The following is a 15,734-nucleotide window of genomic DNA, read 5'->3' on the forward strand; positions in this document are numbered from 1 at the left end:
GCATGTTGCGAGCATTGGATACAAAATTTATCAATTTTTACTAATAATTATGTTACAAATTATACAACAAAAATAACAATTCACCTCTTATAAAGTGGAAAAGTAAATCTTGATAGTTGAAACACACACAACCCCCCTTCCCCCCAAAAAAAAAACCCAAATACCCCCAGCAGTTTGAACTATTCAACCCGACTTTTGTTCTTCATCCTAATTGGGATCTCTATCTTGATACTATTATGTCGCGCGCCCGCCCCCTTCATATTAGCTCCTTTTTTTTTTATTACTTTAAAATTTATTATCTTATTAAAATATGAACAGTGAAAGAGCTGCCGCAGGAAGGGAGGAATTTTAATAATCCCTCCAAATCTCAGGGAGGCTTAAGAGAGATCTTCCACTCCACCTTTCGACCGAATTAAAACAACTCGACGAAAATCAACTCAGGAAAAGCACTTCAGTAACAACATCGGTTGTATGATTGGCGGAGGACTACCAGACGCGACTTTGGACACCCCTCCCCCTTTTTCCCACCATTCTTTGGATGGGAATCGTTATTCAAAAGATAGAGCTACAAAAGATATTTTTAAAAAAATCCACATCATCATTTCATCATCTCCCATCTCTTCGCCCAGCGATTAAAAATACGAAAATCATTATCGCCTAGCTAGAATATTAGCATACCGTTTTGCTTCTCTACATACAAAATACAAGGGAACTTGCCACTCTTTAGCTAAGACTCCTCATACTGCAACAAAGAGAAGAATCAAAGATCCATGACTTCTCCATTTCATTTTCAAATCAATCTCCAAACAAACTTGTAAAAAATCAATCCCCATAAGACGCATATTCTTTATCTACACAGCCCACTGGTCATTTGTGCCGAATAAACGAACAAAATATACAGAAATCAAGCAATCTCAAGCCCTACAACCTCACAAAGCAGGTAGCTTTACAGTTCAACAAACCCTTGTTAACTTTTGCTTCGGTGAGTTGCTGATTCAGAAGAATCCAGTCAAGACTAACCCAACTGAGTATGTAGTGTGTGTGAGTCTTATATACGTTGTTTACTCCAATTCATAAATCATAAATTGGCAAGCCCTGCAAAGATAACCTTATTTATTCTTTGTATAAACTGCACCCAACGAGAAAGATGGTTTGAAAGATGTCATCACCTAAACCTAACCACAACACATGATATATCATCTTTACTGTCTCTTTTCAATGCTTCAGCCGTTAATTGCTTAGCTGCTTTCTGTGGGTCTCTCATCCTTCTAGCAATATCAACTGCCTCTTGATTAGACATAACCTGTTGTATAGTCAAAAACTTTAAATGCAAGACATATTGAAACAAGCATAGACTTTTCTAATTGGTAACAATGGTTTGAGCTGCCATAATTCACCTTCCAAAGTCCATCACTTGCCAGGATTAAAATATCAATATCAGAATTTATAGCAGCATTCCGTACATCAGGGTCTGACCGCAAATGTGACTTGAGGCTCTTGTCTCCAAATGCACGTGATACAGCTAACTGTCCATTTACTCTAGGCACATCACCTGAGATGCAGCAGAGATCATCATTAATGGTAGGGTACTAGGGTTTGTATATATGTTCATACGTACTCAACGGCATACTCTCATCATAAAAATAATACATTTGCGACATAAGCATGCAATAACCAATACATTCCTACACAAGCAACCTGAACGTGGTTCATTGCTTTGACGTAACTTGAAAAAAAAAATGAAACAAGAATTTGAATGAGACTACTGACCTTATTAGTCAGGCTCCTGTCCATCAACAATCTTAAATTAGGCCAAGTACAAGGGCCATTCAAGCAATCAACCCACTACACTTAACCAAGCCATCACACTCTCACGCTATTCTAACACTCCTAAATTGAAGATTGTTCAAACTAATCTCTACTACTTGAGTTACACAAGTCACCAGACAAAACAACATGTTAGAGCTGAAATTTTCCATTTCCCTCTTTTTTTCCCAACCAAGGTTTCGGGCCACAGGACAGACCAAAACCTCACATCACTTAATTCATACTAGGAAACTACCAAAAAAAAAAAGTAAAACACTATGAAAGCCCAGGCAAAAACAACAACACTATGAATATTATGACCTACACCATATTGAGGCCTCAAGGGACATAAAAGGTCGTTCAGCCATTAGTGGACACAAGTGTGTCTAATTGCACCATATGAGCTGTTCTTATAGTTCTGGAGTCAAGTATCTCTTCAAAAGGAACCAAGTGAAAAACATTCTAGCTACTAAAAAATGGTTCACTCACTAGTTAAAGGTTGGAAAATTAATATTGGAGCTACGATGAAGAAATGGGACAAGAACTCTCCTGCATAAGTGGTTGAAGCTCCAAAAAAAAAAAAAAAACTAGTTATTGAAGGCTTGCTAAAGTAATCTAAGCTCCAATACCACTTTAATGGAAAAGAATGACCGAAGAATTTGAATGGGATCGCTAATTTCATAAGTCAAGCTACCCCGTGCTCATTTGTAACAAGTCATGTCAAATACAAGGATAGGACAACTGGTGCAAGCCCAGCCTACAAGTAGCCAGCACACTCATTTCAAACTACTCGTCATAGTCATACATTTCTAACACTTTGGAAAGGTGGCTACAGGTTAGAAAAAAGAACCTCTCAAGAAACTGGCACCCGGAGGCACAGAAACCAGAAAATGAAATAATTGTAGCATAATTACCTGGTAAGTTGGAAACAAAACCACCTTTGTTCTCAATGATGCCCCGTTCTGTGTTGGGCTCATGGTCTATAGTCATTTGCTCAGCTTGACCTTTTCTTGAAAGAACTGCTCGTGAATCTCCAACATTAGCTATCCACAACCTTTGGCCATTGATCAATATTGCAGTTACAGCAGTTGACCCACCACGGCCCAAATCAGAACTATTTGCTAGAATTGCCTGATCTGTTCGCTCATAAGCTTTTGAGATGGATCCAGTGGGGTCTTCCCAGAATTCCTCCTAAATATTACATCAAGTATCAGAACTTAACCTTATTGGTCTAATATATAATAAATTTAGCATAGAAGGTAGGATGAATCCACCTCCTTTATGATATTAGTAAGCAAATGTTTCTGTAAGTAAGCCGGTACGCGGTCTCCTAAATGGCCATCATAGATAGCAAACAACCCTAACTCTTTTCCCTGAATCTGCACAAACTTGGCAACATGATAATCCTCCATAGGGTGATCAGCTCTCCCTTTTACTAGGCAAAAACCATACTTTATTGATCCTTCATTATTTTTCCCCTTACCAGTGCTTGATGAAGAACGTGAGGCCACAAGCTGTAAAGAAATCAAAACTAATCAGAAAAAAGTCCTGCAAGTCTAGGGACAGATATATTTAAGCGAGAAAAAGCATTTGATTTCATTTCCCAACCATCCAGAATAAATAACCAGCTAAAATTCCCTGTCAAGAAGACAGCGCCTTCAGATTTCTAAAAGCATTTACACGGAGACTCTGTTCAAAAATACCCCAAAACAAAATGCTTCCGCATACAAATTGCAAATTGGAGACTTCCTGCAACTCCCCTTTCAAACATGATGACGACTAAATTAACTGTTACCGCATGATTCACATCTCAGAATTCGAAGTTCAAGGTTTCAGCAAAGCTGGTCACCAATAACAAGAAAGAATGTAGAAATGGATATTCAAATTCACCATCACCCCACCGAAAATCAAATTTCTTTTCGAGACTCAATGCGCTGAACACAATGCTTAAAGCAGGAACATCCGAGAAAGAGACGAATTGGGAAAATATTGCATTCTTACCTGAGAGTAGGAAGACTTAAAACAGCATAATTTATCCATGAAAAAAGCTGAACAACTGGTTCAAATTTTGAACTAGTTGTCAACATAGACCACTCGATTGACAGCGTGAATTAAAATTTCGAAGCAGACCCACCTGCCGCAGTCACAAAACTTTTCCAGAATCACGAGCTGTACAATCAAAAACCGAAAGCCAATCGATAAAGAGAAGGTAGATGAAAACCTTCAAAAAACAACCCTAAAACCCCAGAAAGATACATACCACAACAAAATCCAAAAAACAAGGGAGATACAGATCAGTATTAGAGAAATTCATCTTACGGGTCCAATCAAAATTTAGATAAGGTTTCGACTGGGTTTTCCTTAGTTGAATAGTTCATGTTCTTTCTCTTCTACTCTTTCCCCTCCTAATCAGTTTGTACATGAAATTAATTAAACGCGTGACATTCAAAAACCATAAAAGGGGCAAAACATGTACAAACTTTTCTTCAACACAAATGATAAGGGGGAGAAAAATATCGTGAGAGGAACCTAAGAACGCAATGCTCTGTTATGAAACCGTTTTCGGAGTCTTCTCAAGTCCTTGACAAAAACAAGAAGAAAAAGTTGCCTCGCGTCCTCAAACCAGATTTTGAAAATAAAGCGAGTGGGTCGATGTATTTGTGGAGAACCCAAAAGAAATGAACTGGAACTGCACTAACGGTGAATTTTTATTTCAGGCCAAAAAATAAAAACAGTGAATTTTTATATTTTACATCGAGTGCTTGTATAAAGTTCAATATGAATAAATCACTTGTGAAAAAAATATACAATTTCCTAAAATTGCTATATTTGATATTAATACTCATATTGATGATCATACTGATAGTACTAGAATAATAAAAAGATTTGAGCTCGAGAAACTCTCAGCTCATTTAAACATTTATGTATCATCCTCTAAAAGATTGGTCAGCTGTCAAGTTTATATAAAATTATGCTATTTTGCAATATTCAGGAGACATTTGATTATTTTGAATATTTGAAATTGGTCACTAAACACCAATTAAAGAAAAATATAAAAAAAATGAAAATGACGGTAAGTTCTTATGTTACCCGAAGAATAGAGTACCATCTTAAGTTCATACTCGATTAGTGACGCCAAAATAATCATTCAACGACATACAATGAACAGAAACACATACAAACTGAGATATGAAACCTGAATTAACCAAATTCTTGGATCATTCTCGGATTTGTGGCAATGTAACATCCTAAAATACAAGTTTTAAACAGCGTCATAAATGTTTGAAACCGTGAAACGTACCATTTTACAAATTAAAGCCCTTAGGATTAACAAATAATTTAACATGGAACGTGGAGTCTCTCTATTTTTTTTTTTAAGTATAATTCATACTATTCTCAACATTTTGAACTTAAAACTAATCTCTATCAAATTGAGAACATTAAAATTAAAACCATCCCAATTTTTAACAAGTATAGGTAGACCACGAAATTAAAACTAATTTCTATCAATATTTGAATTTATGTTCTCTTTTTTACGAAATAAGACAGTTTATAATTTCAATCAACAACTTATTGGTACACCACGAAATCTATTTATCTTACTTTAATAAAGCTGTGTTTTTATGGGACAAAAGGTGGAGTAGTTGGAATACTAGGGGAAAGCCACTGGCTAGGCCAGCGACCATCCATGGGTAGGAAATACACATACAAACACACAGAGAAACACGATCAAATAAATGAATAATGGAAATTTAAAGGGAAAAGGACACTGAGTTGTGATGCCTCATCGAGTGGTTGGAGCAAGCTTTCAATGAATAATGGAGCCATGAAGGCCGCAGGAAGATTGACCACCAACTTGAATTGGTCAATAATCTGGACTCCTCACACGTTACTTGCGTGAGAAGGATACCCAGGCCTTCCACACAAATGTGATTGGTTCAAACAAGATTTTTTTTAGCATGGTCCATGTTTAGGGCACTGATCGGTGAAGATCTTTCTCATTTAACATCTTGAAATCATTGAACAAGTCAAAGCCGTCCACGTCTTCCATTCCTAACATTAGCTGTCCTAACATATATAATAAATGAAATTCCCATTTTAGCTTCTAACATAAGTGGATAATTTTTTATTCGTGGCCCAAAAATTATTCCTTTGAATTTACTCCTCGTCTTTTTAACCTATTTGTGCTGTGATGTTGTTCTATTTTGCCCTGACCTAAAATTTAATATTCTACTGATTTAAAGATGGTACAGTTTCACAATAATGGCAAATCAATGGAAAATATCTATTCTATTTACCATCAAATTGAAGAAAGACCAAATAAAATTATCTCCAAGCATGTAAAAGATGCTTTTACATGAATTTAACAACTTACTGTATGAATTTTAAGAGTATCAATTTGTCTTTGTTAATTAACATTTACAAAATCATGGGAAAAAAAATACCCCTCTAATCAAATAAATCACTTCAAACATATCTTAAATATATTAAGAAAAATCTTAAAATTTAAATTTAATTTAAAATTTAACAAATTTTATTCTTATTTAATATGCATTATACGTCATAGGAATTACAAAGTGAACACAATATTAAATGAAGATTAAAATTACATATTTATAAGAAAGGTTTCTTTTCCTACCCTATTTACGAGCATATACATGGAAAAAAATCTCAACGCATGATCGTAGTGGGTTCTTATAGAAGACATCGTCTGACTTTTATGGGGAGGTAACGCTTTTATCTAAGTCAGAAGACGCTATTTAGAAATTTGAATCTTGCATATTAAACCCAGTTGCTGGCTTTTAAAAGTCCTGTAGCGTCAATTTAATTGGTCATTGATTTTTCAAATCTGCTCCGCAACTTTAGTAATTTTGATGTCATAGCATTTCGCAGGAAAATTTCAATGTTCATTATTTTAGCTTTTCGCCTGGAACACTGAATCCTTCTCTTGTATCTTGTACTACCTCTAATTTTTAATATAATAACTACCTAATTAATTAAGGTATATTAAGAAAATTAGTTAAATTAGTTATTTGTAAGAAAACTATGAGTTAATTTTTTTAAAGTATCATTTTAATTAAACTACAAATTAAATTGAGGATCTATATTTATGACTAAATTTAATTTTCAAATGAGTTCGTATTATATTTGATCTTTCTTCCAGAAAGAAAAGTTTCTATCCTGATGTCATAAGCGCGTTACAGCCACCACTATTAATGTTCATGACCATTAACGATTAATCTTTTGGGTTATCGCCCAACTTTGGAAAGCATCTTTACTAAAACGTACACTGGCATTGACCCTCATCGACCGCAGGTACCAAATAATGAAAAAAGAATCAACAGTTAAAGAAACATCTATTCAATGTAATACGGGAAAAGACATGTTACTGATATCATACACACACAAGCACAAAATAATTGAGTTGGCTAGACCCATGACTTAATTGACATAAACTTCAAATTAAAAGATATGATATCAGGCACAGAACAAAATATACAGTGTGTTATTTGTTAAAAATAAGCAAATAAAAGAGACCGTTTACCGGGAAAAATGATACAAAAGAGACCATGGCATTAGATGTGAATAGAATATTCTTTTACTAACGGGGTTGGTCCAAGTGGTAAACGGTTTGGTATCGCTTAAGTAAGGTTTCGAGTTCGAGCTTCAGTGTATGCAGAAATTTCCGTTGGGAACTCACTCACCACAACCAGGTACACACGCGGGTCGAATCCAGATGTAGTCAGAGCAAACTAAAAAAATATATATATTCTTTTAGTGCTTTGTTAAACCGTGTGTGACGAAGGACACAGGCAAGAACTTAGACGCCTATTCACCTTTTAAGGGGGCCAAAAAGAAAAAAGGAAAAGAGGGAACCCTTCAATTATTTACCTATAACATTAAAAAAAAATGTTTATAAAACAACTGAACTTGAACAACCGTATTTCTCCGTCGTTTGTCTTCTTGGTTAATGGAAAGGGCTACTTGGATCCACAAATTGTCTTCTCGGTTAATTAATTATAATTATATAGAAGCATTTCAACTTTGAAGTCATAAATAAATTCAGTTAATTATATCTCTTAATGCGAGATGGATCCCTATCTCATCATCTTTTTTTTTTTTTTTCAGGTGAAGGATGAACTGGTACGAAATGCGCGTGAAAATTACAAAAGGAACAAACAAATAACGCATCAATTTTGATTTTCTGTAACGGCAAAACACAACAAATCTATTAATATTGTACCTCTCCCTCCATTGTATGCTCCAAAACAGGAATCTCTTGGCATCGCGGCGTTTTGATTGTTAGCAATAATTGTCGTAGGAAATTCATTCTGTGATAAGTCGTAATCTGTTTGTTTGTATCGCTAGTTGATTATCACCGTAAACCCACAGTCAATCGACTTGCCTCTTCCGTGTCCTTATGCGTCTAAATGCTTGCAAAACAAGCCTAGAGAATGATCCGATCCGCTTTAGTTTCAAAATTTGCCGGCCTGCGATGGGACTTCCATTGCTGACTTGCACAGCCATTCTAACAAATTTTTCTATCTAGCTACAAGCGGGATTTCCATATTAACTCGAGACGTTTCAGTCCTAGACTCCAACGCCTGCCAGCTTTACTTTCGTATATGAGCATTTTATAACCATTCTGTTGTTGAATAAGTTAGTTCCAATGACATCAGAACAAAGTGCATCGGCTGTTATTATAAATAAACGTGGCATTCCCCGAGAAGAGAGACGAATACGGCAGTTCGCTGCTAAAGACAAAGAGTGCCTCGCCTGCATATGAGAATACGTACTCTCAGGTGCACTTTATGCTCCCAGGCCTATCAGGATCCTACTGACCCATGGCTGATTCACTCTCAGTTAGAGTTGATTCCCCGCCACCTAAGTTTGGAGTATCTTTCGAACAAACTATGAGAGAAGCAAAGTACTCTGATGACGTCCAAAGAAGTACCCAAGAGGCCGAAGAACCCTCACCAAATAGTTTTCAAAAGGTAGCTCTAAACCAAAAACGATGCCTGCTGATTATGTACAAAAGTAGCAATATGTTTAATCCAAAGCTTGTGTTAATAGGGCCTAGCAGAGCTGGCGGGTACTTATGTTCTCATATTGTGGGATGTGGGGCTGGGCTGGTCAGTAAGGCGGAGCAGCCCAATATAGTACGAGTAGCAATTGCGGCGGGTCTTTCTTTGACGTGGCCATATATTCAGTTGGTCATATCTCCGGGGCCACTTCAATCCTGCAGTATCTATAGCCGCTGCTGTTGCTCGCAAACTCCATTCAACTTGTAAGCCTGTGTTGTAATACAAACTGATGCATATACAAATACATTCTCTTCTGCGATTCACACCATTTTCTGGTTCTCAGGTTCCTATCTATGTGATGAGCCAGCTAATGGGTGCTACACTGGCAAGTCTTACCCTCAAGGTGTTGTATGAGGGGCAGGCAGACATTAGATTGGTGGTGACTCAGTACTCGGGTTCAACGAGTCATCTTGAGGCTATTGCATGGGAGTTCATGGCCACTTTCATCCTGATGTTCACCATTTGTGGTGTGGCCACTGATCACAGAGGGGTGTGTTTCTTGCATTTTGGATGCTTCGTCCTTTGCTGTCATTAGTTATTTTTAAAACACTTGAAGTTGGAAAATTGATCCCCTTTTCTGGTTCATGCGCTGATTGAAACAGAGCAAAGACCTCGCTGGACTTGCAATAGGCACGGCAGTTCTTATCAACGTCATCGCTGTTGGGTAATAAATAAACTGCCTATCTTCTCTTCTTTCACGGTTTGATCATGTCAGTGGCTTGCTAATCCCAGAGCGAAAAGGGAAGAAAATAAAAGCGGTGGTGTTCTCTATTCAAGTGCTTCTATATATCTTTGACCAAAAAAAAAAAAAAGTGCTTCCTATATAACCGAGCTCTCTGTTCGCAGGCCTATTACTGGAGCTTCCATGAATCCTGCAAGGAGTTTGGGCCCAGCTATTGTCTCCGGCGTCTTTTAAAAATATTGGATCTATATCATTAGCCCTATCATGGGAGCCACCACCGCAAGTCTGGTTTACAGCCTCCTTAGAGTACCCAAATCAGATAAAAGCCTGAGGATCGCACCAAAATTAAGCCGCACATGAGGATGTTTTCTTTACTTAGTTGCTTTTGATTCACCAGGGATAAGCTCCCCCAGCAATGATCAAATTCTCAGAATCTGCTGTGACCTTACGTTATACAAATCAAAGCATGTCTCGCAACATCACTACTGTTGATGTTTCTTTTTGCCGTTCATTTCGACCGATGGCATCCGCTTCTCGTCTTTCCACGAAATAGAAGTTGTGGAGTCCACAATACAGCTGGTGAAATTTAAAAAAGGTTCTTTTTTCGTTAAAAAAATTTGTGCAAGTATCCAGACAATAAACATGTATTTTTCATCAAGTTTATTTTGCGCGGGTGTTGGTATAAAATATAAATGAAGCGTGATTAGTAACTAATAATAGCTGCATGCCTTAGTTTACTGAAGGATAAACATCCAATAACGGCTCAAGCTACACATATTTTACAAAAAACCAAATGGGGCTGAAGATGATCGGCCTACATGAATCAAATATTTCATATACATTTGAAGTCAGCCGTTAATCATGTCAAGACTGGTAAAAGGTGCAGGAAATGAACACAGTAGATCCCCGTCTAATAAGGCTTCCTCATCCCAGTTTCCCACATGAGCGCCACTGAATTCTCCAACTCTGCTTATATTTGATATAGATTACCTGATACCAAAAAATTAATTATAATAATGTATCATGTAACAACAAAAGCCAACCAAGAACAAAAAAAACAAAAATACACAAGGAAAAAAATATAACGAAAGAGAAAAAAAAAGGGTGAAGATGAGAGTTGTATAAACTTCACTGAGGCCTGACAAATGGATAGATGCAAGCATCCATGGACCTACAATCCTAGTAAAGTTGAAATGAAGTTGTTTAGTGGGCGCAGTGTTATATTAAATAGAACTTAGTAATTACCCAGTCTGAGGCAGCTGTCTCCAATTCATAAGTTGGTGAGATTGAGGATGTCTCTGCAAGTAAGATGAACTAGCTCCTCTACCATTTTCATCTCCAACAATTTGCTCTGAGTAACCAGAAGCTGGAGGGGACCATTCTGGAACTACACCTCCGTCCCTTTCTCTCCTACTACTACTTGAAGATTCTGCTGTGGAATCTTCATCTGCATTTCTCAGTTCCACTGCAGTATTCTGTACTCGGGTATTTCCTTGAACAGCCTGCAACATCCGTTGGTTCAATGTTTCTCTTGACCTTGCATTTTGACGTACATTTACATTGATTGGCACTTCAGCCCTGCTATCTCCTGTCGTGTTTCGAAGATCTGAAGAAGTTTCTTCCTCTTCCACTCTCAAAAGGGAAGAAGTGATGCTTGGGACCCTCTGATCCTCGTAGGGGCGAGCAACAGGAGGGGGATTGCGTCTAATAGGTTCATGAATTTCCTCCATTTGTATGTCTTGAGGAAAGTCAATAGGGGTTGTTTCAAACGAGTCTCCAAGTCCTTCTTCAGTTCCATTTTCAATGGCGGCTCTTGAAGCTGCTTCTTGTTGCCACATTTCTGTCAGTGCTTCTTCCAATCTGGCTTTTGCAGCATCTATTCCAACAATAGGAAGAGGATAATTTGACCCCAGTTCAATTCCAGCAGCTTGTAGCACAGGTTCTGGCGCGTTCCATGGGTGATGAATCCATTCGGTGGGTATTCTGGCAAGTTCTGGAAGCCAACGTCGTACATATTCTCCATTTGGATCAAATTTGTATCCCTGAAACTGTAAAAATCCAGTAACAGATTTGAGTCTTTCCACGGCTACTAACATTTTAACAGCTTATGCGAGTGCGGAGATCAAAATTTTAATACCAATGTTGACAATCATCATCATCTCAAAGTTCAGTCCAGTTGTAACGCACAGAACTAGACAAGAGTAAACCCCCCCCCCCCGGGAATAAACAACCATACTTACTGTTGATTAAGCTTATAATTATGGACCTGAAATCCATAGTTCATCTCAAGAATCGGTATTGCAGTAAGATTTAACCATCTAAATTTAGTTTAAGCAGTCTAGATTTAAAACTATTTAGTTAAGCTTTTAAAACTTAAAAAATTAAAACACAACTTTTTTCAAGTTTATATAAAAAGCAAAAATAACTTTACAGTATTTTAATAGGAAAAATTAAACTTTACAGTATTTTAATAGGAAAAATTAGAGGGCAAACCAAGGTACAAGAGCATTTTGATTATTTTATGCCAATAGGAGAGTAAAAGACTCTGTTTTCCAATGGTGAGGCGCTTAGCACATAAAACCAAAAAAGGGCCAACAGGGTCAAAACTAAAAAAGGCATCGCTGCACTTATTCCTTAGCCTACTTTGAAGAGCCCCAGATAACGGAAATTAGATCCGGGTCAATACAATACATCAAGTTATTAGAAATAAATGGCAGAGGTAATAACTATCAACAACATTGTATAACAGGATTATGCAACAGAACATATGGTATCCAGACTCGGAAATAAAAGACATGAACCTGCAATTAGCTAATGTATGTTGTACGCAAAAGCAAGTGCACCTGTGGGTTATCTATTTGGTCAAATGGACGGCCATCAGGGATAGTACCAGATATGTACTGCCAACCAAGAGCATCACTCTCAAGATCTGCATCTAACAGAGTGTCCCAAAAATATTTCATTCCCCATCTCCATGGAAGCTGCAGAACCTTCACAAAGAAACTGGAAACAACAACACGTACCCGATCATGCAGCCAACCAGTGGCCCACAACTCTCTCATCCCAGCATCTACTAAGGGGTACCCAGTTCTTCCTTGCCTCCATGCCTTGAAGTAGCTTTCATTTACAACCCATGGAAAGAACCTGAGATGGCCTAGAAGAGGCCTTTCATGACTATAGGGGTGGTTGAAACTGATGTACCTTGAATACTCTCTCAAACCAATAGACTTAAGAAACAAGTTGACACTTTCTTCACCAGCCTTGTTCCCTTCATTGGCCCACAAAACTTGCTTGATTCGTACCAGATGGAACACCTTTTTCACACTCACCTCCCCAAAGTGCAAATGAGGGGAAAGAAATGAGGTTGTGGCACTGTCAGCCTTCCTGCGATTTTTTGAGTACTCAATCAATGGGCCATTTATGAATGCGGTTAAAGCCTTGTCGGCATTGCTCCATCCAGGGGACCATGCTCGGGCAAGAAGTGCATTGCTCGCCTTCTCTGATTCATCTTCAAACACCAGTGTATCAGAAGAACACCTCGATACCTCACCTGAAAGAAATTGACAGTGGAGAAGAACAGCCAACTGAAATCAAATTTGATCATCCGATATCGAAGGCCAAGTGTGGTAGTGGCAAGTGTCAATTTCAACATTCACAAGTCAGAATTTGATAAATGCTCAAAAGAACATTGCTTGAATTTAGCAAGTTCCCAACAGTAGGCTTCACAAGACCAACCTTCCGTTTCTCAGTATTAGAACTTGAAAATGAACTACATCTCGTTGAAAAATATGCTTTTACCTTTGCACCACTTCGCCACCAGTTGTATAACAAGCAGTTTAAACACGACTCATGCGTGTACTCTCCAAATCAATTCATTTTTATTTCCAAAGACCAAAAATCCGTTGCCATACGACTTGACCACACTTTTTTTTTTTTTAAATTTCTATTAAAAGCCACTATTAGCTCAATACAATATCTTTTTTTTCTTCCAGTGATAACCTCCGGTATCCGGCACCTTCGGCAACCAAATAATACGGATCGCAGCTCACTATGGAGGGCACCTTGCTCCCACCGAGTTATATATTATTGCTGTTGCATACCCAGGGCTCGAACTTGAGACCTCTAGTTAAGCTAGAACAACTCCATTACCAGTTGATCTAAGCCTCGGTGGTAGCTCACTACAATATCCGCATCTTCTTTATATTATCAATATTTTATATTATTAATAAATTTCAAACCCTATAACCAAAAACAAAAAAAGTTATTTTGGTTTAATTAAGCATGGACTAACAATGGGCAATACCAGCGTACATTTTAATCAAAGAAAGTTTAGAAGAGAACTGAAGTAAAAGAAAGAAACGATGAACAAAGGCAGACCTGCAATAATTCTTTTAGGCGGGAGAAGAGGTGCCTCGGGGTCATAAGGCATGTTGAGGCATCTTTCCCAAAAAGCAGAAAAAGTTGTGAATGGCTGGCCATGTGCATCATTCACATCCCAAGGTTCATACAGTAAATCTGCATTGAAGGAACGTACGGCTATGCCTTGAGCAGTCAGCACCTCCTTCGCCCGGTGATCCCTGATGAGTGATAGAGGATCTGAAATGCAGAAAATTACAAGCAAACATTTAGACAGAACTATTTCTCCTAAATTGGGCGTGACTTAGAATTTGATCAATTCAAGCAACATATCACATGACGAAGCCAAGATACAACTTAACTTCTCCTTTGAAATGATCAAAAAGAAATCTGAAAAGAGAGATGATAAAGGGCTCATATGAAAGAAGTCATCAGAGACCACCATAATACAAAGTGATGATTAACCATAGAATGCTAAAATCTAGTAATACCTGATTAAAAACACAACTCGGACAAAGTTTTCCAAACAATAACGGCAAAAAAAAAAAAAAAAAAAAAAGATTCCAATTGATAGAATCAAGGACCTTGCAGTCCCATATGACGCTGCTGGCTATTCAGCAATAAACCTAAGAAAACATGGGTATTGCCAGATATCAACAGATAAAGCGAATGAAACAAAAGGGAATTTAAACGGCAACCAGGAGAGGAAGAAATATGAACATACCATATAAGTGGTTAAAAAAGAGTTGAGAGGCTCCAGTAGAGTTGATAACGTCCAGGAGAGAAGAAACACTATCAGTGGATCGCTTGGTGACAAGAGAAATGCCAAGATTCCTCAAAGAAGAATCAAGGTCAGCCAAACTGTGTTTGAGCCACCACCTGGAAACCCTTCCTGGCTGGTATTGACCTTCTTCTTCAGGCGCCCATATAAAAACCGCCACCACAGCTCCGGCTCTCATTCCCGCAGTCAGGGCCGAATTATCCTCCACCCTCAGATCTCTTCTGAACCACACTATGCTACAACCCCCACCAGACATGTCCAAAAACAACAGATTTATTACCTCACAACCTGAGTGAATCCCACCTTATTCACACACGCCTTCCTTCTTAGCTATGCGTACCGTATCACTACTTCCCCCTCTCCATACGAGTGACGAACCAACATATCAAGAAAGTATAGTTACTCTTATCTTTTCTTTTGTTTTAATGATGGGGATTTTGAGCCATAGAGAGAAGAAAAAGCAAAATTGATATTTGGGTTGGTTATTTTTGGCACTTGCCTTTACTTCTCTAGCTCTTTCAGTTGCTCCCATTAAATCATTTTCCCACTTTTTGCTGGAGGAATGAAATTCTTTTCCTGTAAATTCGCAATTTGGTTCTTTCACACAATCTAGTTGTTGCTAAAAGCCTGAGAGAAGAGAGATGGAAATAGGAGCCAGCCAGGCACGGTAAAGATGACTGGTTAGCTTATTGGGGATGCCGCGAATTGACAGGCGAATTGCAGCCACAACTTTTCTTCTACAGATTTTTTAAAAAGAAAAAATTGCATAAGAAATCCTATCCATTGAATTTTCCCTCGCTAAATTGACAGGACGGGAAAAAATTGAAAAAAAATCAAATTAAAATATTAACAAAATTTATTGTAAATCAATAACATGTACTCGTGATCTTGGTTTACGCCCAAAGTTATCACGACATGTGTGTGCTTATGGTGAAATGTTTTCCAGAAATTTTTCCGAAAAAATTCATACCATTTCCTTTCCAACTCGAAGTCGCCGGTTCAGACCTTTTTGTTGTATTGAGTA

At 37.8% G+C, this 15,734-nt stretch overlaps 3 protein-coding genes across 12 annotated transcripts; 1 reads left to right on the forward strand and 2 right to left on the reverse strand.

Annotated features, from left to right (window-relative positions):
* Positions 1 to 740: 740 nt before the first annotated feature.
* Positions 741 to 4,441, reverse strand: LOC114716535 (probable protein phosphatase 2C 10). 8 transcript variants are annotated; one of them, XM_028901538.1, is made up of 8 exons: positions 4,336 to 4,441; positions 3,808 to 3,940; positions 3,290 to 3,320; positions 3,081 to 3,185; positions 2,721 to 2,997; positions 1,398 to 1,552; positions 1,170 to 1,303; positions 741 to 1,095 (listed from the first exon to the last, which is right to left on the reverse strand). In XM_028901538.1, the coding sequence occupies exons 2-8, from the start codon at positions 3,891 to 3,893 to the stop codon at positions 1,062 to 1,064; spliced, it is 822 nt and encodes a 273-aa protein (XP_028757371.1). In that variant the 5' UTR covers positions 3,894 to 3,940; positions 4,336 to 4,441; the 3' UTR covers positions 741 to 1,061. The 8 variants fall into 8 exon arrangements, with proteins under 8 accessions (XP_028757371.1, XP_028757366.1, XP_028757370.1 ...); XM_028901533.1 differs by adding an exon at positions 4,126 to 4,211 and having other exon boundaries at positions 3,081 to 3,320; positions 3,808 to 3,975; positions 4,336 to 4,439; XM_028901537.1 differs by lacking the exon at positions 4,336 to 4,441 and adding an exon at positions 4,126 to 4,328.
* A 3,929-nt stretch (positions 4,442 to 8,370) lies between these two features.
* On the forward strand, positions 8,371 to 10,135 carry LOC114716537 (nodulin-26-like). Of its 2 annotated transcripts, XM_028901541.1 has the most exons (4): positions 8,371 to 9,094; positions 9,175 to 9,381; positions 9,494 to 9,555; positions 9,738 to 10,135. In XM_028901541.1, the coding sequence occupies exons 2-4, from the start codon at positions 9,190 to 9,192 to the stop codon at positions 9,805 to 9,807; spliced, it is 324 nt and encodes a 107-aa protein (XP_028757374.1). In that variant the 5' UTR covers positions 8,371 to 9,094; positions 9,175 to 9,189; the 3' UTR covers positions 9,808 to 10,135. The 2 variants fall into 2 exon arrangements, with proteins under 2 accessions (XP_028757374.1, XP_028757373.1); XM_028901540.1 differs by lacking the exons at positions 9,494 to 9,555; positions 9,738 to 10,135 and having other exon boundaries at positions 9,175 to 9,276.
* An 18-nt stretch (positions 10,136 to 10,153) lies between these two features.
* On the reverse strand, positions 10,154 to 15,324 carry LOC114716534 (cryptochrome-1). 2 transcript variants are annotated; one of them, XM_028901529.1, is made up of 5 exons: positions 14,654 to 15,322; positions 13,951 to 14,169; positions 12,417 to 13,123; positions 10,819 to 11,621; positions 10,154 to 10,563 (listed from the first exon to the last, which is right to left on the reverse strand). In XM_028901529.1, the coding sequence occupies exons 1-5, from the start codon at positions 14,964 to 14,966 to the stop codon at positions 10,560 to 10,562; spliced, it is 2,046 nt and encodes a 681-aa protein (XP_028757362.1). In that variant the 5' UTR covers positions 14,967 to 15,322; the 3' UTR covers positions 10,154 to 10,559. The 2 variants fall into 2 exon arrangements, with proteins under 2 accessions (XP_028757362.1, XP_028757364.1); XM_028901531.1 differs by lacking the exon at positions 10,154 to 10,563 and having other exon boundaries at positions 10,815 to 11,621; positions 14,654 to 15,324.
* Between the last annotated feature and the right edge of the window lie 410 nt (positions 15,325 to 15,734).

The sequence above is a fragment of the Neltuma alba genome, unplaced genomic scaffold (assembly GCF_004799145.2).
Source record: "Neltuma alba isolate B1F8T4 unplaced genomic scaffold, ASM479914v2 tig00011679_pilon, whole genome shotgun sequence".
In the NCBI taxonomy this organism is placed as follows: domain Eukaryota; kingdom Viridiplantae; phylum Streptophyta; class Magnoliopsida; order Fabales; family Fabaceae; genus Neltuma; species Neltuma alba.

Bases quoted from the DNA above. Each gene is read 5' to 3' on its own strand.
- LOC114716534 (XM_028901529.1), bottom strand. From the start codon at position 14,966: ATGTCTGGTGGGGGTTGTAGCATAGTGTGGTTCAGAAGAGATCTGAGG. The intron at 13,124-13,950 runs GTCTGCCTTTGT...AATTTCTTTCAG, and splicing joins GCCTAAAAGAATTATTGCAG to GTGAGGTATCGAGGTGTTCT. The intron at 11,622-12,416 runs GTGCACTTGCTT...GGATTTTTACAG, and splicing joins ACCAAATAGATAACCCACAG to TTTCAGGGATACAAATTTGA.
- LOC114716535 (XM_028901535.1), bottom strand. From the start codon at position 3,846: ATGGATAAATTATGCTGTTTTAAGTCTTCCTACTCTCAG. The intron at 2,998-3,080 runs GTGGATTCATCC...TGTAATATTTAG, and splicing joins TTACTAATATCATAAAGGAG to GAGGAATTCTGGGAAGACCC. The intron at 1,304-1,397 runs GTGAATTATGGC...ACTATACAACAG, and splicing joins CAAGTGATGGACTTTGGAAG to GTTATGTCTAATCAAGAGGC.
- LOC114716537 (XM_028901540.1), top strand. From the start codon at position 8,652: ATGGCTGATTCACTCTCAGTTAGAGTTGATTCCCCGCCACCTAAGTTT.